The sequence below is a fragment of the Bombyx mori genome, chromosome 12, assembly GCF_030269925.1.
Source record: "Bombyx mori chromosome 12, ASM3026992v2".
Taxonomy (NCBI): domain Eukaryota; kingdom Metazoa; phylum Arthropoda; class Insecta; order Lepidoptera; family Bombycidae; genus Bombyx; species Bombyx mori.
The window spans coordinates 11,154,560-11,179,783 of NC_085118.1; the positions used below are offsets into that span (position 1 = coordinate 11,154,560).

General features: G+C 40.2%; 1 protein-coding gene across 2 annotated transcripts; it reads left to right on the plus strand.

The window, feature by feature from the left end:
* The first annotated feature begins 1,508 nt into the window (after positions 1–1,508).
* Positions 1,509–24,852, plus strand: Desat3 (acyl-CoA desaturase). 2 transcript variants are annotated; one of them, NM_001043553.1, is given in 5 exon segments: positions 1,509–1,631; positions 18,090–18,314; positions 19,617–19,747; positions 22,508–22,713; positions 23,944–24,852. In NM_001043553.1, coding segments are annotated over 4 exon segments (1,062 nt in total). In that variant the 5' UTR covers positions 1,509–1,631; positions 18,090–18,094; the 3' UTR covers positions 24,449–24,852.
* The last annotated feature ends 372 nt before the right edge of the window (positions 24,853–25,224 follow it).

Sequence of the window (25,224 nt, forward strand, 5' to 3'; positions counted from 1 at the left end):
AGCACATATGAGTCGTCTATTATCAAAGGTGGCAATCTGTGCATTTGGACAAAAAAAAATTATTGATATGTCAATACAGATTGATTTGAATATAATCGTCTCCTTCAAAGAATACGGTTCAAAACCTGGATTAAATAAAGGTTAATAGTTAACCTGTTATTTATCTAAGATGTCGTTCCGAAGAGTTTTGTGACTGCCAATGGAATACACAGTCAATAATTCGTTTTTCTGATTTACCAATCATTGTCCAAAAGTCAGATTGCCGGCTTTGATAATAGTCGACTCATATATATTCACGGGCAAATGACGTATTGAAACGTCGTCATAGAAAGAGTTTGTAAATTCGATTTGTCACTCAAGGACAAAACATATTTATTCGTTTCCTCAAAAATAGCATTTCGGAGGCAATTAGTAAACGAGAAAGTAGTTTGCTTATTGTATGTGCCTACTAACAAAATTATAGTTTACTAAACCTTTGACCATGGGGAAAACAGTCATTTTTGTTTCCCTATTTCTTGGAATAATGTAACTAATTTATTAAATACCTTAATAATTTATTTAAACATTTGTATGTAAGGGCTAGTATTGGAAAAATGAAAATTCCACTATTGATTGATTGATTGAAAATTAAAAAGATTTAAAAAATTACACACACATGTATTCTTTTTTATTGCTTAGATGGGTGGACGAGCTCACAGCTTACCTGGTGTTAAGTGGTTACTGGAGCCCATAGACATCTACAACGTAAATCCGCCACCCACCTTGAGATATAAGTTCTAAGGTCTCAAGTATAGTTACAACGGCTGTCCCACCCTTCAAACCGAAACGCATTATTGCTTCACGGCAGAAACAGGCGGGGTGGTGGTACCTACCCGCGCGGACTCGCGCGGATTTAGATTTGTATATAAATACAAATTTAATTAGGGATTACATACATACATACATACATACATACATAGGGGTATAGATTATTCTCTACCCCTATGTATAATGCATATATAATGCGGGTACCACCATGCTCTCCATTTCTTCAGTGAAATAATTTTAGGTGCCGCTCTCAAAGGTGGAATATACATTATTTATTCATACATTTACCCAGACTTCGGACGCGTCAGTTATTATCAGTTAGCATTCGACCTTCAGTTTCGCGTATGTCTATTGCTAAACGTTTTTATTATAATTTTTTTTACTATAACTACGTATAAATATGCAAAGTATTTTAATGTATTTCTTTCGATCGTCGCTTATTAAAAAAAAAGGCTTTTTAAATAAAAATTTAAACTAAATCTTGAATTGTCCTAAAATCAAATTAGCAATTATAGTAATTTTCTAGTAGTTATGTTGTTGATCTAAACTATTCCTAATGCGAATCAAAAATCAATATTGTTCGATAGTTAGTGGAGAGTAGTTAGGTAAACGACACGATAGGGACACGAAACGGCCGCACTACTCATTTGCTTCATATCAAAGTCCCATTTGTGTGTATATAATAGGTCGTTGAGAATTTCGCGATGTCAGTTAAAGATCGCAGTCAAAATTGAACGCTTCTTATTATTCGTTACTCAGTTCGCGAACGGCTCAGTGTGTTTCAGTGCTCAGTTAAATTAATTATAATCAGTACATTGTTTCAGGTGGGTTTTTGTGTTGTTATTTTTTTCTTTTTTGTAAACATTACATGGCCTTTATAGTTTATTTTAAAACTTTTTTATAGAAAAACTTTTAAAAGCTGTAGTATATTCTTTCAAAAATATCTATAACCTATAATAACAGAAAAACTAAGCATTTCAATCAATGATAGTTATTATTTATTTAAAAAAAAAACAATTGACGTCTTCAATTATAAATTTAATATTGAAAGACTTAACTATTATTATAATTTAGAATATTTTATTTGAAAACCTTTTAATGATAATTCATGGAGTTATTAAAATTCCGGCATAATATTCGTGAAATTTCGTTAAACTCGTAATACTACTAGAATTGGTGGTACACCGTGGATTCGCTCTTTTACTTATAGAGCCGTAGTACTTACTACATACATCCATGTAGGGATATGGGCCGCAGAATCCGACAGCAAAAACTGAAACGGTGTTCAGTTAGTTTTTTCTTAAAGTCTTGTCTCGATATCGAAAAAACTGGCGAAGAACCCGGACGAGACTGCGAAACAAAAACTTAATTTCAATAATAAAATTTATTTCTTTTTTGTCATAAAACTACATAATATATAGACATGATCAAACGAAATACGTCAATGTAGGCATAATTAATTTAAATTTTGAATTCTCCATTCTTGGCATTATAGGGCGCATTTCAAATTGATTAATTCAAATTATAATTGGTTTTTTAATGTTTTTAACTGTTTCCTATGTGACCATTTATAGGATACGATTTATCCATAATAGGTAGGTATATAGGCAAAGAAAAACAGCTAAGTACTATTTTCTGCTTTATTAACAATTTACTGCTTTGTTAATAAACGATTGTATTCTTTTTTTTGGTGAAACTGTTTTTGTTGGAAATAGTCAATTTGTTTCTGATAAATTTGGAGGGATCGAATTCAGATTAGTGAACCATTTTAGTTTTTTTTTTATTACCTATAAAGCTTGAGGAGGTCACAAAAAACTTAGTGTTATATGGTTACGGGAGCCCATAAATAATATTAATGTAAATGTCGCTACCTACCTTGAGACATGAGTCCTAAGTCTTAGTTTTCAGTAGAACGTCTGCCCCATCTTTCGAAGCAAACCGCATTTCTGCTGCACGGCAAAAATTGGCAGGGTGGTGGTACTTACCCCGTTGTACCTACCACGAAGCCCCTGACCATCAGTAATCGTTGATAAATTATATGATATATCTAAAATTGTTATCAAGATAATTATAATCAAGAGAGTATTTCATAATTATATCTAAAGAACGTGAAAACAAGAAAAAGACAAAAACTACATTATGTTTTAATCATTTTTGCATTAAGAAGTTTCGGAACTCTTGATGTCGAGAATTATAATTAGTTTTAATCTATAAATAAAGAATGAGTAATAAAATATACAAAAGTGTACTCATTTTCTTTTTGCACTCCATGATTAGACGATCTTACGTCTTACCTGTGGTCTTAAGTGGTTACTGAATCCTATAGATATCACGACCTGAATTTAGCCTATAGATACCACTTGGCAAATGTTGAAATTAACTGTTCACACACATAAGCTGACAGAAAAAAACAAGATTTTCAATGTAAGATCCCCGGCCTAAGAGTAAAAAAACAATGTTAAAATAACCTTTTTATAACCTCAATTTCAATATATATATTTTTTTATTGCTTAGATGGGTGGACGAGCTCACAGCCCACCTGGTGTTAAGTGGTTAGTGGAGCCCATGGACATCTACAACGTAAATGCGCACCCACCTTGAGATATAAGTTCTAAGGTCTCAAGTAAAGTTACAACGGCTGCCCCACCCTTCAAACCGAAACGCATTACTGCTTCACGGCAGATATAGGCAGGGTGGTGGTACCTACCCGTGCGGACTCACAAGAGGTCCTACCACCAGTAAAAAATCGCTATAGTCATAGAAAATCGTCTAAATGTCTTTGACTTTTGATCGACTTGGGTGTGGTTTTTTCGGTTGCTATTCAACTGGAAAGCGCCACTCGGAAGCTTGTTGACTGGTTTGCATGTCAAACTCGTAAACCTACGTCTCTTCACCAGTAACAATACGTTTTATGAATATTGGGTCGGAATTGTCTCGCTCTAGCATGTCCTCAGCGACTCTAATTCAGTTGCAGACATTGATGGCCTACAAAAGCGAGACAAATCTTTCATCACATCTCAACGGCGTATGAACGCTTTGTACCATTCATAAACATGTGTTTTTGATAAAGTCGATTCACTGTAAATCTTCTGTAGCATTTTCATTAACTCCGAACACGAAATCCTACTGGCGATGCAAAATTTAAGACAAAATTTTCGATGTTTTTCTCCTTTATGAAATTCGCAAAACACACTAGATATGATTTAACTAGAAATACCACTGTATTGAATCTAAATACCAATGAGTTTCATAGCTCAAACTCCGCGCGAAAATGGAAAATATTTTTTTCAAAAATACATAATAAAAAAAGATGTTTGGAACCATAAACAAATCGTCCATCCCCGATACTTTTTTGACTGAATGTTATGTTATGAATTTTAAGAAACCTTTGGTATAGAATTTAACATAAAATGTGATTTTTACTGTTACCTTAAATACAAATTTTACTAATGGTTATTATCACAAGAAAACATTCTAAAAAATCACCTAATTTCATCAATACTAAAGAATAATAGAACAACAAAAATACCTAATTAACGCACGTGATTTTAAAAGAGAAATATGTTTTAAATGTAGTAATATTTTACGGCTAATTGAAGTCAAGGTAAATCAATAATCAAACTATAAAAAATTGATGTGTATGTATGTAGACAGGTACTACTAAGGTAATTACATAGGGAATGTAATTTCGTTTTATTGTGAAGTGGATATTGCAAAATCTCATCCAAGAATGTGTTACATGATCTTGACAGTTGAATTTACGAATCATTATAATCTAGATTTTAAAAAAGTACAGCGATTTTTTTTTTTTTATTTTTTTTTTTTGAAATAATTTTAACTCACGAAAACAGATAGGTACAAGTTTACAAAGTTGTATATACGTCATTTTAGTTAAAAAAAAAATGAAATTTGATTATCTACATAATGTGACTAAAACTGATTAAGGTAATGTGAGATTGAAGAGAAGCAAATGTTAATATTTTAAAGACAAAGTCTTAGAGCTCTTATTACATTCCTTATAGCCACTTGCTGTTTGTGTTTACGATACAATATTAACATAAATATTTTTTATTAATTCAAATGATTTTAATAAATTTACTTGTTGTTAAAGTAGTAATGTATGAATAATTCGTCACACTCATTTCAACCATCAAGAAATTTCTGTAGCGTGACATTGCTGAATCGATTTTTCTAACCATGCATATCTGTTGAATTGTTGTGTTATATCGATGTACTAACATACAAAACAATAATAGGTGCTGTTAGTACCTTTAAAGTTTGTTATTGGTCTTTTTTTTATGATTGAAGGATTACTGGTGGCCCGTCTTTTGAATCTTGAACCCTACATGCGTCGGTACCACCGCCCATCCTGTTTCTGTCGCGATGTACATATAATTTCAAATTCAATAGAAACAGGATACAGGTTACGTCAACGAGAATCCATATTAGATGAACTGTACGTTATAAAATGAAAACAATAAACGTCTATAGTGTATTTACTTCCCGCTGCGAAACAGCGTATGTCATTTGTCGAAAAGTCGCTATCGCGCGCACGAATATCGTCACGTGAACGTGTGCGATTATCGGAGTGCATCATTCAGAGATCACGCCACACACTGATCTTGCGGCTCTGAGGCCACCGTTTAACTGCCAATGTACATAAGTGGGTAACATTACTGTTGTTTTGTCACTCAATTGCATGATTCTATCACATTTTACCGCGTTTGATTTCCAGAGGGGTCAGGATCAACAATTTGGTGTTTGTGACCCTATCGATAGTTGTTCTTGTCTTATTCGTGATTAGAGCACCGATAATAACACAAGAGATAACAGAGCTATGGGAAGAACGTTTTAACAAAATATTAACGTTTTAACAGATTTGCGGATACTTCAAGAATAAACTAATAGTATTTTCTTTGATACTTCATCTCAATCTGTCCACTGTTCACTGCTAAACATAGGCCTCACCAATCGATGTCCAGTGCGATACTTACCTAGGTATAATTAAAATTAATTGAAGTGAAACTTCTTTATGTGCGTTGAGATTAAAATTAAACTAGCGACAGATTCGTTACGGCTAGAGAGAAAATATACAATTTAGAAAGAGTGTAAGTGACAAAATAAACAAAGCGAGCTAGTTCGTTTCTCATATACACATTCTGCTTACGCGCGTCGGTCACTAGATAGCTTGTTATTAGTTTCTCATTGCTCCTGTAGATGGCAGTAAATATTAACTATCTAATATTTTATTTTTAATGAAGGATTTAAAAAAAATATCTATATATAATTTAAAATATATATAAATGGTGAAGAGGTCGTTTCTCATATACACAGCATTCCCTGTTACAAGAGAAATTTGATTTAAAGATAAAAAATGAAGAAACCCACAATACTACACACAGCAAAAGAAGTTTCACTTCTTTCACGTGCACCAAGTTGCAAGCGCGCCATATTTTTTTAATCTCGTATAAACGTCGCTAATATTATAATAATAACGATATTTAAGCCGTAAAACTATTCTTTATTAAATTTAAAGAATACCGTGTTGATTGATACACGTGTCAGCTAAAAATACGCTCTTTTACATTTTCTTTGACCACCACTCGTGGTGGAACGTAGTAAAAACACAACAACAAAATTAAATACTTTCATTTTGAAATGACAGCATTCTCTTCAAATGTATTTGCTTATAGAAAATGATACAGTTTTTTTTATCTACTTTTTGTGGGAAACTAAAAAAATTTAGACAATTATTTTTACCAAAAAAAAATTGCTTTATTTCAAACAATCGCAGAAATGCGTACATTAGTTAATTTAAAAACATTTGAAACGATGATAATTATAAAATGGCCTTGTATTGTTTTACAGCATGTACATAATAATGTGTACCTAAAACTAAATGTACAGAATTTTCTAGTATTTTTTTTTTTCGATCCTTCTATAGCTGGCAAATACACAATGTACCAAACGTTTGAAGTTATAGCTAGAATGCGAGTATTGTTTAACTTAACGATTTTGGAATTCCGGGTGAATTGAAATTAGCTTTGTAGGTGCTTGGGTCTATTGTAGAAGTAGAAATCATAGTTGGTACTATCTTAATTGCGCCTACCATATTCGTAGACAGACGTATACGGCGCACCTAATGAAGTCAGCAAAAGGAACAACCAAATCGCTGCCTACCGCTAATATTCTCATATGCTCAGCTGAATAAACAAACAATAAACAAATATTTAAATTTATTATTTATTAATGAAGTAGACGTGCTCCATGATCATTCTCGCTCACGACTCGGTCGTGCGCGGACGTGCTTTCCGATCCGTGGCCCGCTTGCGAGCTGCGTCTCTGAACTCACAGCTGTGCTCGACAGTTTAGTGACCGTGAATACATTCTCGTTTACGACTCGGTTGTGTGTGAACGTGCCTTCCAATCCGTTGGTCGCTTGCGACCTACGCATCGGAATACACATTTGTGCGTGATAGTGTTGTGACCGTGAATACCTACCTCATACCAACTGTCTTTTTCAAGGCAACCAATCGCTACGATCAGGCTTCCTGTGGCACTCACAGGCTAGCGATTTCCTAACCCTTCCCAAAACAACAGTCTTTTTCAAGACTAGACCCCCGCTCGCGATTCTGCCTGCTGTAGCACTATACAGCCCGAGCGGGTTCCTTTCCTTTTCCCCGCCGATTGCCGTTTTCACGGCATAGGCATTCCCCCCCCCTGCTCCTTGCTGTCCTGCAGCACAGGGGGGTTACAAATCCTATCCGGGGCCTCGCCTTTCGGCGAGTTCAACAAAAGTCCCGGGGCCGCCCCCCCCGGGCAAGAAGACCGAAGAATGGAAGAAGATAGTGCTAGTGATATTGTCGGGTTCCTCCGGGATAGGTACCCGTCAATTAGGGCCGAGTACCTAGAGTTTAGGGCCGCCCGTGGCAATCCCTCCCCCCCCGCGTCCGTCGCCGCGTTTCTCAACCGTGCCTCGGAGGCACGTCGCGCGCCCCCCGCCGCCGCGTCAAGTTCGAGCGCACGTTCCCACGATGCGGCTCACATAGCGCCTAACGCTACCCCCACCCCCGCGTCCGCGTCGTTTACGTCATCGCGCGCTTCGTCCGTCGCGACCTCGATCGTTTCGAGTTCAGGCTCCGATACCGAATCGGAGATGGATTTCGAATCCGCGTCAAGCCCTCAGCCTGGAACTTCGGATGGGTTCCAAACCGTAACGCGCGGTAAAAAGCGTACTCGCGCCGTGGAGTCCCGGAGCTCCACGACGAAGCAAACAAAATCCGCGACCGCCTCCCGCCCACAGGTAGTCGTGACACCGGAGTCGGACTCCGCTCGCCGCGTAACCCCGCCGCCGCGTCCCAAGCCCGCGCCCGCTCCTAAAGTAGCTGCCCCGCCCCCGCTGATACTTCAAGAGAAGACAGCGTGGAATCGCGTGTCCCAGGCCCTTCAGGCAAATAAAATTAACTACACCCATGCGCGTAACGTCGCGCATGGGATTCAGATCAAGGTCGCAACGCCGGGCGACCATAGGGCCCTCTCAGCATACCTCCGAAAGGAGAACATAGGTTTCCACACCTATGCTCTTCAGGAGGACCGCGAGCTCCGCGTAGTAATACGCGGAGTCCCTAAGGAGCTAGAAATAGACTACATTAAGGAGGATCTGACCGCTCAGGCCCTCCCGATAGTTAGTGTGCACCGGATGCACAGCGGGCGGGGCAAACAACCCTATAATATGATACTCGTGGCGTTAGAACCCACCCCGGAGGCCAAAAAGAAGATCGCATGTCTCACGACAATTTGCGGCCTATCCGGGATCTCGATCGAAGCCCCCCACAAGCGTGGCACTCCCGGGCAGTGCTACAGGTGCCAACTCTATGGCCACTCGGCGCGTAATTGCCACGCGCGCCCCCGCTGCGTGAAATGCCTCGGCGATCACGCTACGTTAGATTGCGTTAGAGATAGGGAAACCGCGACCGAACCTCCCAGCTGTGTCCTATGCCTTAAGCAAGGGCACCCCGCGAACTACCGTGGATGTCCCAGGGCTCCGCGAAAACGCCCAACCCACCCAGCTCCGCGAACCGTCGGCCCAAAGACTTCGGCACCTTCAGTGCCGAAACCCGCCTTCGTGCCGGCTGCAGTTCCCACGGTCTCGGCGTGGAAAAAGCCGCTGCCGTATACGAAGGCGGGAACGGAAACCGCACCCCCGCCCCCGCTCGTGACACGCCCCGCGCCCCAGCCCCTGCTCGCACCTCGCCCCGCGCCCGCGTTCCGTCCCCCGCAACCCTCTGCCGCCAACGACTTCGCGCTCGTGCGTGACTTCGTCACCGCGGTCAACTTCGACCGTCTGCGATCGTTCGCAGACGCGATACGTAGGTCGGTAACCCCCGAACAGCGGCTCGCGGCCGCTTTCGATCATATGGACGTCTACGAGTCCGTGTCCCGCACGTTATAAAAATCTTTACCGGTAACCAATGGCGCAAAAAGGTAGAGAAAAACCGTATTCCCTTACGTTAGCATTCTATAATGCTAACGGACTCGCGCGGCAACGCGATCAAATTTTTGAATTCCTCCGCGACAATCTTGTAGATATTCTATTAGTGCAGGAAACCTGTCTGAAGCCTTCGCGTCGTGACCCGAAAGTCGCGAATTACGTCATGGTTAGGAATGACAGACTCACCGCCTCCAAAGGCGGGACTGCCATTTACTATAGGCGGGCCCTGCACGTTGTCCCTCTCGATACTCCCTCGCTCTCACATATCGAGGCGTCAGTGTGCCGCATCTCGCTGACGGGACACCAGCCGATCGTCATCGCATCCGTTTATCTCCCCCCGGACAAGCCCCTTCTGAGCAGTGACATCGAGTCACTGTTCGGCATGGGAGACTCTGTCATCCTGGCAGGCGATTTAAATTGCCACCACACTAGGTGGAACTGCCATCGTACAAACGTTAACGGTAGGCGTCTCGACGCGTTTATAGACGACCTCACCTTTGAAATAGTCGGTCCCCCAACTCCAGCATGTTATCCGTATAACATCGCGCTCCGTCCGAGCACTATAGACCTGGCATTGCTTAGGAACGTAACTCTGCGCTTGCGTTCCATCGAAGCAATGTCAGAGCTCGACTCAGACCACCGACCTGTCGTTATGCAGCTCGGTCGCCCTCACAACCCAGTCACTGTTACGAGGACCATGGTGGATTGGAATAAGCTGGGCACGTGCCTAGCCGACGCCGCTCCGCCAATCCTCCCTTACGGCCCGGATTCGAATCCATCCCCCGAGGACACCGTCGAATCCATAAACATCATTACCGATCACATCTCTTCCGCGATCATTAGATCTTCTAAAGAAGTCGATGTGGAGGACAGCTTCCACCGCATCAGACTGTCCCCCGATCTTAGGAATCTCTTAAGAGTTAGGAACGCGGCAATCCGGGCCTACGATCGTCTTCCCACGCATTCAAACCGGATTCAGATGCGTCGTCTACAACGCGAAGTCCACTCCCGCTTAAGCGACGCGCGTAACGATAATTGGCATAGTTATTTAGAACAACTCGCGCCCTCCCACCAAGCATACTGGCGACTAGCTAGGACTCTCAAATCCGAAACTACCGCTACTATGCCTCCCCTCTTACGCCCTTCAGGCCAACCACCGGCATTCGATGACGATGACAAGGCTGAGCTGCTGGCCGATGCACTGCAAGAGCAGTGCACCACCAGCACTCAACACGCGGACCCCGAACACACCGAGTTAGTCGACAGGGAGGTCGAGCGCAGAGCTTCCCTGCCGCCCTCGGACGCGTTACCCCCCATTACCACGGACGAAGTTAGAGACGCGATCCACAACCTCCAACCTAGGAAGGCACCAGGCTCCGACGGCATCCACAACCGCGCGCTAAAATTTTTGCCAGTCCAACTGATAGCAATGTTGGCTACAATTTTAAATGCCGCTATGACGCACTGCATCTTTCCCGCGGTGTGGAAAGAAGCGGACGTTATCGGTATACATAAGCCGGGCAAACCGACAAACGAAACTTCTAGTTACCGTCCGATTAGTCTCCTCTCGACGATAGGAAAAATCTACGAACGGCTCCTTAGGAAACGCCTCTGGGATTTTGTTACCGCGAACAAAATTCTCATAGACGAACAGTTCGGATTCCGCTCTAAACACTCGTGCGTACAACAAGTGCACCGCCTCACGGAGCACATTCTGATAGGACTAAATAGGCGTAAACAAATCCCGACCGGCGCCCTCTTCTTCGACATCGCGAAGGCGTTCGACAAAGTCTGGCACAACGGTTTAATTTATAAACTGTACAACATGGGAGTGCCAGACAGACTCGTGCTCATCATACGAGACTTCTTGTCGAACCGTTCGTTTCGATATCGAGTAGAGGGAACTCGTTCTCGTCCCCGTCAACTGACCGCCGGAGTCCCGCAAGGCTCCGCGCTCTCCCCGTTATTATTTAGTTTGTATATCAATGATATACCCCGGTCTCCGGAGACCCATCTAGCGCTCTTCGCCGATGACACGGCTATCTACTACTCGTGTAGGAAGATGTCGCTGCTTCATCGGCGACTCCAGATCGCAGTAGCCACCATGGGACAGTGGTTCCGGAAGTGGCGAATAGACATCAACCCCACGAAAAGCGCAGCGGTGCTCTTCAAAAGGGGTCGCCCTCCGAACATCACTTCGAGCATCCCACTCCGTAGTAGGCGCGCAAACACCTCCGCCGTTAGTCCCATCACTCTCTTTGGCCAGCCCATACCGTGGGTCTCGAAGGTCAAATATCTAGGCGTCACCCTCGACAGAGGGATGACATTCCGTCCCCATATAAAAACGGTACGCGACCGCGCCGCGTTTATTCTAGGACGACTCTATCCAATGCTTTGTAGTCGAAGCAAACTGTCCCTCCGTAATAAGGTAACTCTCTACAAAACTTGTATACGCCCCGTCATGACGTATGCAAGCGTAGTGTTCGCTCACGCAGCCCGCACCAACTTGAAATCCCTTCAGGTTATTCAATCACGATTCTGCAGGATAGCCGTCGGAGCGCCTTGGTTCCTTAGGAATGTGGATCTCCACGACGACCTGGAGCTCGACTCTTTTAGTAAGTATCTACAGTGGGCATCGCTGCGCCATTTTGAGAAGGCGGCACGACATGAGAACCCTCTCATCGTAGCCGCTGGAAATTACATACCCGACCCAGTAGACCGAATGGTAAACCGTCGACGTCGCCCAAAGCACGTCATTACGGATCCTCCTGATCCATTAACGGTGCTTTTAGGCACCACAAGCACCGGTCACCGTCCTCGTCGAACCCGTCGCTTGCGACGAAGGGCTCGACGAGCGAACTAACCCATAGACACAGCCCACTGAGTTTCTCGCCGGATCTTCTCAGTGGGTCGCGTTTCCGATCCGGTGGTAGACTCAGCGAAGCACTGCTCTTGCTAGGGTCAGTGTTAGCAACTCTCCGGTTGAGCCCCGCGAGCTCACCTACTAACGTTAGGGTGAAGCTGAAGTAGCCTCTCAAGGCTATCAGCATAGGTAGGGAAAAAAAAAAAAAAAAAAAGCTCCATGAATTCAAAATCCTTAAGTTTATAAGTCAACTAACTCTACTGAGACCTTAGAACTCATATCTAACGGTGGGTGGCGGCGTTTACGTTGTAGATGTCAATGGGCTACAGTAACCACTTAACACACCTGGTGTTTGGGCACACCTGGGCTATGAGCTCGTCCACCCATGTAATTTTTATTGCCTTTGTAGGCAGACGAGCATACGGCCCGCCTGATGGTAAGTGGCGACCATTGCTCGTGGACGCCAGCAATGCCAGGGGTAGAGCCAAGCCGCTACCTACCAAAAAAAACAGGAAGAATTCAAACATTTCATTATCTCGGAGAGAAGATGTTTATTCTATTCAGTTTACGTAAAATCTTAATGATCGCCTAAAAGAAGGATCTATGCGAATTTTAAAATCTATCGAGCGTAAAGTTTCGGAGATTTCGTGTGGAGTGTGAGTGGTATTTAGCTTTTATATTTATTTATATCTCGCGTTTATATGCACAATACCGAGCTCACGACCTTTGTTATTGCGTAGATGAGTGAACACGAGACATAATTTGAAAGCGATAATAATAGTCTTGGCTGCATAGATACAGCGCATATTGCTTCAGAGCAAAATGCGACAGGACGGTGCTACCCTTGCAAATTGCCTAACCACCAGTGCAAACAAAAAATAATATAGCACAATCAAAAGTCTGCTAAAATTCTCGTTTTTAGCTATCTAAAATGCGATGAAATCGGCTACGGGTACACAATACTATTATTATGTACTTACTAGCTGTCTTCATCTAATATTGTTTCCTTGAACATGTACTTTTTTTGGGAATAAATTTTATTTTAAATTGACTTTCGGTTTTTATAGTTTTTCTTCGGCTTTGGCTAGTCATAGTCATAGACATAATATGTAATTAAAACAACTTTTACGATTTGTTCTCGCGTTTTTTAGTTGTTATATTGAATCATTATTATATTAGTTCCGATGATTCAAATATTTTTGAGTTTTTTGGTCACGGGGTGGCAGTAAAAAAAACGATACTAAACCGTAAAAGTCGTTTTTTCATGTTTAGGTTCGTAGTTTACCGCAGTTTCTAATGAAATTACTACCAATTTTTCCAATGAAATATGTACTTAACAAATGTTCACGATCCGCTTTCACGGTGAAGGAATAACATCGTGTAATAAAAATCAAACCCGTAAAATTATAATTTGCGTAACTACTGATGGTAGGACCTCATGTGAGTCCGCACGGGTAGGTACCACCACCCCGCCTATTTCTGCCGTGCAGCAGTAATGCGTTTCGGCTTGAAGGGTGGGGCACCCGTTGTAACTATACTGAGACCTTAGAACTTATATCTCAAGGTGGGTGGCGCGTTTACGTTGTAAATGTCTATGGGCTCCAGTAACCACTTAACACCAGGTGGGCTGCGAGGTCGTCCAACCATCAAAACAAAAAAAAAGAAATCATTTCCCTGAATAATTTAACATAAAAGATCACATATCGTTGTAAGTAATTTTGAAATGACGCAATTTTATCTCATTACTCTAAGTGAGATGAATCCAGTGTTGGGAACAATAAAATTATGTTATTTAAATTGAAATGAAACGTACTTAACTTAACGTAAAAATATAGGATATAAATAGTTTTCTACTTATTTTTGACCTTTCCGAACTAAACAGTTTTAGATTATTAATTTACGGACTTTAAATTTTAACAAACTGTCATTCTTCATAATTGTAATCATTTGTGAATACAGTCGGATTCATAATTGTTTGAACGTATATTGGTATCGGCCTCAGTACTAAAGTACTCAGTACTAAACTCACCTACCTAAATAAGGTTTTTTCCGAAGGACTTTTCTATCTGCAAAAAAAAATCGATTACGATTTCCGTTTGTGCATTAAACAAAACTTAGACAAATATCTTATTTAGTTAGAAAATATTGATTCAGTTCAAAAACAAACGGGTACAGCTTATTCCGTACAAATACAATGTAAAAAAAAAACAAAGTACCTACAAGATAACACTAAAACACGCAAGGTTTATTTATTGGTTGATCTTTTCTTGAATTTGTAGGCAGATGACCATATGTCCCATCTGATGGTTACTTTCGCTCATGAATTTCAACAATGTTAAAGACACAGTCAAGTCATTAGCTGCCTACCGCAGATTTTTCTTTTCTTCTTTTATTAGTTTAGATTATAACTCAAACTGGACCAGTACTCTGAGTTTATTCTTGTTAAATTATTATATTTGAAGTTCGTGCGTAAGTCGTCAATATTTTGAAGTGGGAGTTGGCATTCACGATATTGTGGATAAAAACACCGGTAGCCGCCGCCGTGACTTGATACGGCGATCTACACAAATAAAAACTACATTACTAGAACTAACGTCCATCATATTTATGTTTAAATATATATAAAAAAAGGATAATGTTCAAGTTATTGATAATGTTCTGATATTGTATAAGCTTAACAAATTTTACAGATTATTAATAGGCTTTTATAAAGATTATTTAAATTTAGTAACAATAAAAATATACTGTTATCAAAAAACTTTAACAAATTAATTACGCTTTCTCGACTTTATTTTATTCCTGTGAAACAGATGCAATTGAAACTTGGACCTCCCTTTAAAATATCAGTAATACAAAAATTATTTTGAATTGCTTCTTTTCGGCATTATGTATGAATAAGTTAATTTAAGTAAGTGAATATAAACTTGATATAACGCAAAGTTACAATGTTGCAAAAAGAGGGTAGCACGCTATTGCCAGCTGTTCTCAAATTTTAGTTTAACAAAAAAAAATATTTTTATTAATAAAATTCTACTAAGTAATACCTGCTACATATGATCGCAATGTTTTCTTGTGATTTCTTTCCAGCTTACGACTATGATATGTTGTGCATAGCTATTATAATTTTTTTTCATAAACTTTGGGGTACTTGGCCCAGGTATTATGATTGTTTTCGCAATTTATTTTTTCTTTAATTTTGTAGATATAACTATGGTCGTTACCGCTATTTTGTTGTTCTTTCGCAATAAGCTATGATTCAGTTGTTAACTAATGTGGATTTCTAATATTTTAGGCATAGAACGTAATTCGTTCAAATGAAATATCTTATCTTGGTTGTTGAATGCTATTTCGAAGGCTATCACATAGATGCTACACAAAAAATCAGCTTCAACATTATGAATGGGCTGCAGGTGGCCTTTTTTACGTCTCAAATAATAATAAAAGCCTTTATATTTCTTGCAAATAATTATAGCAGTATATGAAATATAATCTTATAAAATTCTTGTTATACACTTTAACTGTACATAAATTTTAATTGTTGCTAGCAAAAATGATTGTGTAATAATTCAACTTAATATTATATTTTTATATTGATTTATTTGCCAAAGCCTCTACTCAGGTGAAGATCTTCCACAGGTTAATACTTTCAATATAAAATTTGTAGTAACTGACCGAATACAGTGTATAGTTCCAGTTTTAGATCAAACAGCAAATAAGTCAACTAATAACTTAAGCTTTCCTCAAAAATTTAAAATGGTACACTTGCTTATTCATGTGAAATCAGTCTAGATTATTTGGTTTTTTTCTTGACTTGTTCGTTTACGAAATCATACGAAATCGATGCAAATACAACAATACAACAAAACGGCGTCATAAAATATAAATGCGTTAGGTCCTTTAAGAAACTACTAGTGGTAGGACCTCTTGTGAGTCCGCGCGGTTGGGTACGACCACCCTGCCTGCCCATTTCTGTCGTGAAGCAGTATGCGTTTCGGTTTCAAGGGTGGGGCAGCCGTCGTAACTATACGTGAGACCTCAGAACTTGTATCTCAAGGTGGGTGGCGCATTTACGTTGTGGATGTTTATGGGCTCCAGTAACCACTTAACACCAGGTGGGCTGTGAGCTCGTCAACTCATCTAAGCAATAAAAAAAAAAGACAAGTATTATAGTAAGGTACAGCGACACGTATAAGTTTGTTAGATGGTTTAAGAAGCGCTGGAACTTATTAGTGCTACGGTTATATAGGGGAGTGCACTACGAAGACGCTAGACGTTGCTTTTGAACTAGTTATAATAAGTAGCGTGTTTTTTAAACACTGCTGTTTGTAGAACTACACATTTGCAATATTTGAAAATATTTTGGATTAGGTAACTATTATTATTGTATTTCTATTTTAGTTTTTATCATATCAAAAATAAGGTAGAACTGTTATGACACAAATGGACCACTCTTTAACGTGTTCTCGAGTGTTCGTTATGAGATGGCTATCCCTAATCTGGCCCGGTGCTTGTGCTTCCTTGTCCTTTCGATAATGAATCCTTCACGAATTCCGTTGTTATAAAATTAAGGTAACAGTTCGCAAAAGAAATATTGTTCTACCCTAAAAAAAATTTTTTATAGCTTTGATACGTGGAAGAACGCCCGCCTGGTGTTAGAGGGTTACCGGAACCTATAGGCATCTACGTAAATTACGTCACCCACCTTGAGACAAGAGTTCTGTCTCAGTTTAACAGCACAACGACTACACCGGCAGGTCTGGATCGTGGATGGTCTGGTCTCGTAGCGAGAATGTTTTTGTTCCTGTCTATTCATGATGATATTGTGCATCAGCTCGCTGAGTTTCTCGCCAAATCTTCTCAGCGAGTCGCGATTCCGATCCGATAGTAGATTCATTCGCGAAGCAACTGTTCTTGAGTTGTTAGGTCTCCTTCGGAAGCGCTCGGGCAGTTGTTAGCAAATCCCTCCTGACTGAGTCTTTGCTCGCCCACCTGTCCTGGTGAAACTGAAAAGGCCTCAGGGTCACCAGTAATCCCTCAATCACAAAAAAATAATAAAAAAATAGCTGTATTTAACTACATTTATGACCAAGCAGAGCTTAGGTCAGAGCTTATCTAAGGTCTATCTAAACTGAAGTAGTCATGATTGTTCGTGATCACCTTCCCAAATAGGAATTTTCAGTGACCTAGTTATAAAGCCATGCATCTTTTTTTTTTATTGCTTAGATGGATGGACGAGCTCACAGCCCACCTGGTGTTAAGTGGTTACTGGAGCCCATAGACATCTGCAACGTAAATGCGCCACCCACCTCGAGATATAAGTTCTAAGATCTCAGTATAGTTACAACGGCTACCCCACCCTTCGAACCGAAACGCATTACTGCTTCACGGCGGAAATAGGCGGGGTGGAGGTACCTACCCGTGCGGACTCCCAAGAGGTCCTACCACCAGTGAAAATCACCAGCTTCTTTTTGTCTGGTGCTGTCAAATATTACGTGTTAAGATAATTTGATTAAGTTCAGTTTTGTATTTATTTAACATTTAGTGTCTACTATTTCACGATTTTCGTGGTTAAATATATTAAACTTGTTAGAAACATATTATCTAGAAATGTGTTGGTAATATAAACAGAACATAAACTAACAAAACTCGTGTTGGAAATAATGAGATTTTACACGTGTGAGTCACATGTTATGTCTGCTTGCTTACCATTTTCAGTTCTGCGGATATCGCAATTAAGAGACGTGTGCTCGAGAATGTTTTTTTATTTCTTTTTACTTGTAGTCGGTAGACTAATTTCGGTAATTTTTACGATTGGATGCGCCAACACAACAAATATCAGATGTACAATGCATAACTACATTTTTAAAAGAATGAACACTGACCGCTTTATACATAAATATATGATTAGTTTCTTTTTGTCGTTTTTAGTGAAAATGCCTCCCCAAAGGAAACAGGAGGCTTCGTGGGTATTGTACGAAGCCGACGCCAATAACCTGCCAGAAGATGCACCGCCCCATGTACCTCCCTCAGCAGAGAAGAGACCTTGGAAGATTGTGTGGAGAAATGTGATTCTGTTCTTTATTCTGCATGTCGGTGGTGTTTATGGAGGGTACTTGTTCCTTTTCAAAGCCATGTGGAGGACTTCTATATTCGGTAAGTTTGATGTTTATTTTACTCGAGCTGACGAAAAGTTCTGTAGTAATTTTGCAAGCAATGTAATATATTATTTGTCAGAAACCTGACATACAATAGAAGTAGATCACTGTCTTCTGCATATTTGATTTATGTTTATATGTTTTCGATATTATGATTTTTAATAGTCTTCAGAAAGGGACTAGTTGGAGAAGCATGTAGGAAAATAAGAAAAAATAGTGTAACCACACATTTTGGTGATTTTAAATGAACATTAGGACAACAATTGGTTTCAGTAATAATTTAAGATCAAGAAGACTGCGGATTATTTAATAAATACGAAAATAGTCGCCCGAACCGCATTTTTTTTCAAATTATTACTAAGATGGGTGGACGATCTCACTTTTCATCCATTTTTTGTTGCTTAGTTGGGTGGACGAGCTCTCGGCCCACCTGATCTTAAGTGGTTACTGAAGCCCATAGACATCTACAACGTAAATGCCACTTTGGGACATAAGTTCTAAGCTTCTATACTTTTAACAGTACAACGGCTAAACCCGCCCGCATTTTCATTTCCCGATTTTATTCCTTCACCGTGGAAGTCAATCGTGAAAATTTTTTAAGTACGTATTTCAATGGAACAGTTGGTACCTGCTGGCGGGATTCGAACACCGATGCATCGCTACAGTATCGCTTCGGTAGGCAGCGGCTTGGCTCTGCCCCTGGCATTGCTGAAGTCCATGGGCGACGGTAACCACTTATCATCAGGTGGGCCGTATGCTCGTCTGCCTACAAGGGCAATAAAAAAAACATACGAATGCACCGGACGTCTTATCCTTTAGGCCACGACGACTTCATCTGGTGTTAACTGGTCATCGGAGCCCATAGACATTAAGCAGGTTAATGCGGACCACCACCACATTGAGACATGAGTTCTAGATCACGGTTTTACAGTACAACGTCAGCCTCGCCATTCAAACCGAAACCCATTACTGCTTCACGGCAGAAATTGACAGGTTACTCACCCGTGTGGGCACATAAGACGCCCTACCACTAGTAACAAATGAAGTTGATGCAGGGTAATCCCAGTTACTCATAGACACCAGTGATGCCGGGGGTTAACTTGACCATGAGTATTCAAGTGAGAAGTCTGATCAAATCTCATTTTAAGAATACGTCAAAGCGCTCTGAATCTTCTGAAGCGAGAATTCGTTCAGAAGAAGCACGTTGCAAATGAACATCACGGTTCTAGGTTATAGAGATGAACGCTACTCTAGTGGTGGGTGGACAGATGTAAACAATTTTGTATATTTTATATTTCAGCCATATTTTTGTACTTGTGTTCGGGATTGGGTATCACAGCTGGCGCGCACAGACTTTGGGCACACAAGTCCTATAAAGCTCGGCTGCCACTGAGAATATTACTCACCATATTCAATACTATCGCTTTTCAGGTAAGTTTGAAACTTCAATTATTAAATCAATATAAACATAACGTTTGCATTAGCTTTAATTGGTCATACGAGTTCAACGGCCACATAATGATAAGCGCACATCTAAGACTTGTGTCTTGAAGTAAAAGTCTCAGTTGTGCTGGTAACTGCTATCCAGCTCATCAGACTTTACGTGTCATTGACGATTTGATTGCTGCATAATGGCAAAAGATAGAACGGTGAACGCAATAATTTGGTAGAAAACTAAAGTAAGAATATTACTACTGTGGAAATTACGGCAAAGGAAAGTCTTCCACCGATATTGCTCGGTAGACCAGCGGTCCGATTGTAATTGTTCTGAACATGTATATATGCAAGCTTATCCTGAAAATGTCGTCAAATATTATTCGTCGTATTCTATGATGGCTACCCGCCCCGCTACTACTAACGAAAGAAGGACTCGAGGATTCCGGTGACTGTTACAATACTCTTCCAATTAACAGCCGAATAATATTTAAAATCATTTCGCCTATTCAGACTGATTCAACCAACGGAAGTGAATAAAAAGTAAAAACAAAGAAATATGTTCAGATATTCAGATTATGTACATGCATATTACGTGTCTATATTTAACATCTTCGGGTCAAGCTAATAAAGTGGACACGTGCATGACACGCAAAATACACAAGAGATAAAAAGTATAAAAAAAATTGATATAATCCACCTTTGACTGCCTTATCGCGAACAATTATCCTCGCCCAATTCGCTCGGTATCGACATTAATTACTCAATATTATCTAAGGTGCAGTGAGCACAATATTAACCTTCATAAATTTATATCAAGACGAAGGTCATTTATGACTACCGAAATTTAAAACGCATTTGGAAGGTTGATTTCGGGTTATCGGCTTTGGTTTTAATATTGAACTTGATTTTATTTGAAATGAGTAATCTTACGGGTCTTTCCAAAGCTCAAGGACAGCACAACATGAATACCGCTAACTGCCTCAAAACGAATTCGTATCGTAACCTACGCATGTGTAGGTACCATCATTCTATCTAATTCTGCCGCTAAGCAGTCATGCATTCCAGTTGGAAGAGTAGGACTGCCGTTATACAATATAATTATTATAACCTCGACCTCATGCCACATGGTGGAGGTATTCTCCTTGTAATTTATATGGGCTCCGGTACTCACTTTACACCAGGTAACTGTCAGCTCCTTCACCCATTCAAGCATTAAATAAAACCAACAACTATATTCAATTAAACTAAGATTGTACAGTCAAGTAGGGTAATGGAATTCACATCGTTTTCTCAACAAGTTTCAGTAGCCGCTTAATATCCACGAGCCTTGAACTCAACTGCGACATTAAAAATAATATTAAGAGCTACAATAAAAAAAATAAAAAAAAAAACACGTGTGAGATTCACACGCGGTAGAATACCTTAAAAAAATTGGCTTCAAAATAATAAGACGAATGTTAAATTTCGGGAAAAAAATATTGAAGGTTTTAGTAATGATCATAGTGATACAATTTTGATAATTATTTTACAATTTATTCGCATATATATAATAGATTTCTTCAGAGTGTATTAAGTACGAATATTTGGTACGAAACAGGGCACAAAGAGAAACACGAATATAAGAAACCCTTTTTTTTTTTTTTTTTTTTATGATTGAAGGATTACTGGTGGCCCGGAGGCCTTTCCAGTTTCACCAGGACAGGTGGGCGAGCAAAGGCTCAGCCAGGAGGGGTGGGATTTGCTAACAGCTGCCCGAGCGCCTCCGAAGGAGACCTAACAACTCAAGAGTAGCTGCTTCGCGAATGAATCTACTACCGGATCGGAATCGCGACCCGCTGAGAAGATCCGGCGAGAAACTCAGCGAGCTGATTCATGGGTTAGGTTGCACGGCGAACTCTTTGTCGAGTTCGACGAGTACGGTTACCGAGGTCCCTAAGCCTGCTCCTAGAGCTGAAGGCGTCTAGTGCAAAGGTTATTAGATCTGATGGATCCGTAAGGACGTGTCTAGGGCGTCGACGGTGACTGGCTCCTGCATGATCAGGATTCGGGGAGTAGTCAGCGGCGGCTACGATAAGGCGATTATCATGACGCATAGCCTTATCGAAGTACCGTTCCGACGCTGACTTCATGTATTTCTGTATAGATTCGAGGCCCAGGTCGTCGTGTAGGTCAACGTTCCTCACGAACCACGGAGCTCCGACGGCTAACCTGCAAAAGCGGGATTGTAGAGATTGTCTATGTGTGTGCGGGCCGCGTGAGCGAACACCACACTCGCGTAAGTCATGACGGGCCTTATGCAAGTTTTGTAAAGTGTCACCTTGTTCCGAAGGGACATTTTACTCCGCTTACAGATCATGGGGTAGAGTCTACCGAGAATAAACGCGGCACGGTCACGGACTGATTTTATATGCGGGCGAAATGTCATCGATGCATCCAGGGTAACGCCCAGGTACTTGACCTTCCTGGCCCAGGGTATGGATTGACTAAAGAGAGTAATCGGGGGATAAGAAACACTGTATAATGCTTCCTATCTCATTTTCTCCCACCTTAAATCTTATGAATTCATGTGTCTGTCTCTTTTTACGTCGCTTTTTCGTTTCATCGACTTTCGAACCACAACGATGCTGAAGAAGTTTTTACTTCAAAAATACTTTGGATTTTCAAATTGCGTGTATGATTCGTCTTTATTTTCATTAGTTATTACATAAATAAATCGTATGCGTTACAGTACTAAGTTACGGGGTAATGTTACAGGATGCCGTAGTGGATTGGGCCCGTGATCATCGCATGCACCACAAATATTCAGAGACCGATGCGGACCCCCACAACGCAACCCGAGGATTCTTCTTTTCCCACATTGGCTGGTTGTTGTTGAGGAAGCATCCCGAAATCAAAGCCAAAGGCCATACCGTCGACGTGAATGATCTGCGCAATGATCCTATCCTACGTTTTCAGAAGAAGTAAGTATTATATAAGAATATATTTAGGATTACATAGCGTGATACAATATTCCCGCAATTCGTCGCTTCACTTAATCGGGTAATAAGAATACTCGGTGTGAAGACCGGGCTTAAGTTGTGCAAAATGAAAGAGTTTATTTCCTACAGTGAATCGTGAATTTTGGCTGATAAATGAAACGCTCCGGCGTAAACAATGCACTGCACTGTAAGTTTATTTTTACCGGCTCACGAATTACTATGAGCTATAAAATTAACGAAAGAAATTCACATGTATTTAAACTTCACTATCACAAATCACTATTTCGCTTTTCTGTAGCTTGGCTTCGAATAAAACTTCCTTCATGTCGGATTTTATAGTCATATCAACTATATACCTACTTGTTTACTGGCGGTAGGACCTCTTGTGAGTCCGCCTGAGTAGATACCTACCACCACCCCGCCTATTTCTGCCGTGAAGTAGTAATGCGTTTCGGTTTGAAGGGTGGGGCAGCTGTTGTAACTATACTGATACTTTAGAACTTATATCTCAAGATGAGTGGCGCATTTACGTTGTAGATGTCTATGGGCTCCAGTAACCACTTAACACCAGGTGGTTTGTGAGCTCGTCCACCCGTCTAAGCAAAAAAAAGAACGTATGTCTGAAAATTTCCAGAAGATTCCAAATGGAATTAAAACATTCAAGAATGTTCTAGACTCGTCTTGCTTATGTTGAGAACATTCTTTGGACCATTAGAATACTCTCGATACAACTGGAACACTAAAGAAATGTTCTAGAATATTCATGAGTTGATCCAATTGTTTTAATAACAGTTATTGCTATTTGGCGATAGATGACGTCACCAGTATCGGCACAAGAATATTAAACTCAATAAAGTCTAATGATGTGTAAAATTACACGGTAGACTTAATTTTAAACTAGATCACTTTGCCTATCTTCGATACAAACTCTTTGATAAAAATTAACCCTTAATAAAAACTTTGAAATAATTTGTAGGCTTGATAATATAGCTAATATTACGATTCAATCTGATTGATTTCCTTAAATTGTAATAATGCCATTATTCATTATACTATTTTATAAGTTCTGATGTTTTGAACTTAACAACTTTAAAGATCAGTCGTTCGTGACGTGAAATGAGACCGCGAGACCAAAACACAGAGGGAATTGCGATAAAGTCTACGGCTTACAGAATGCTAGCAAACGCTAATTTGTAAACTTTAACTTTCCAGGTACTACCAAATTTTAATGCCTTTAGCCTGTTTCATCATGCCTACATATGTACCAACATTGTGGGGAGAAACAGTTTGGAACTCCTTCTACGTCTGCGCAATTTTCCGCTACGTATATGTTCTCAATATAACTTGGTTGGTCAACTCAGCAGCACATATGTGGGGTAGCAAACCTTACGATAAGAACATCAACCCCGTCGAAACCAGGCCCGTTTCGTTAGTGGTGCTCGGCGAAGGATTCCACAACTACCATCACACGTTCCCGTGGGATTACAAAACCGCCGAACTTGGAGATTATTCCCTTAATTTGAGCAAGCTGTTCATTGATTTCATGGCGAAGATCGATTGGGCTTATGACCTTAAGACAGTATCAACTGACGTCATTCAGAAACGAACGAAAAGGACAGGTGATGGAAGCCATCCCGTATGGGGATACGATGTTGGGGAGGTCGCTACTGAAGACAAAACTGATACTACTAATCTTGTCAATTCTAAAGTGCTCTGATACCAAATAAGGCATGTTAAAAATACCTTTAGGGTTGTTTGTTAATCAACCACTCAATGTGATAATTTTTCCTGATAAAATCTACTTGACTAATGTAGATTAACAATTATGGTTATTTCGTGATTATTTACACCAATTATTTTTTTTTGAGTTAATTTGTTTTTTGTTTCCTTATTTCAAACAAAATATAATATTGTTTTGTGTCATCAAAAAGGCTTCAAGAGCAATTCAAAAAAAATAATCCATCATTTTTTTACGCCAAAGCGATACGTAGAGAAGTAATATTTAATAATTTATTTCTATTTGTATGTAATGTTAGTAAGTGTCAAACTTTAATAATCCGGTGTAAAATAAATATTTTTTACCGTATTTGAATGTTGAATCAATAAATATTTTATGAATAATTATTTTTTAATCCTCCATATTATCCTCCTTCAACATAAAATTAACTTTTGGACCAAAAAGATTTAATGAGGCAAACAATCCTGCCAGTAGCCTCGAAGAGCTATTTCTACCTTTACCATAACCGGTCGCCTAGCTTACGGGGTTCAGTTTGAAATAATTTGCTCACATCTGCCCTAGCGAAAGCAGTGCTTCACCCAATTTACCACTGGATCGAGACTACTGTGAAGATCCGACAAGAAATTCAATGGGTTGTATCTGCTTAAGTTGCACGTCGAACACTTTTCCGCATTGGGCGTCGGCGACCAATGCTTGGAATACCTAAAAGCACCGGGAATGGATCGAGAGGATCTGAGAGAATGTCTGTGGCGACA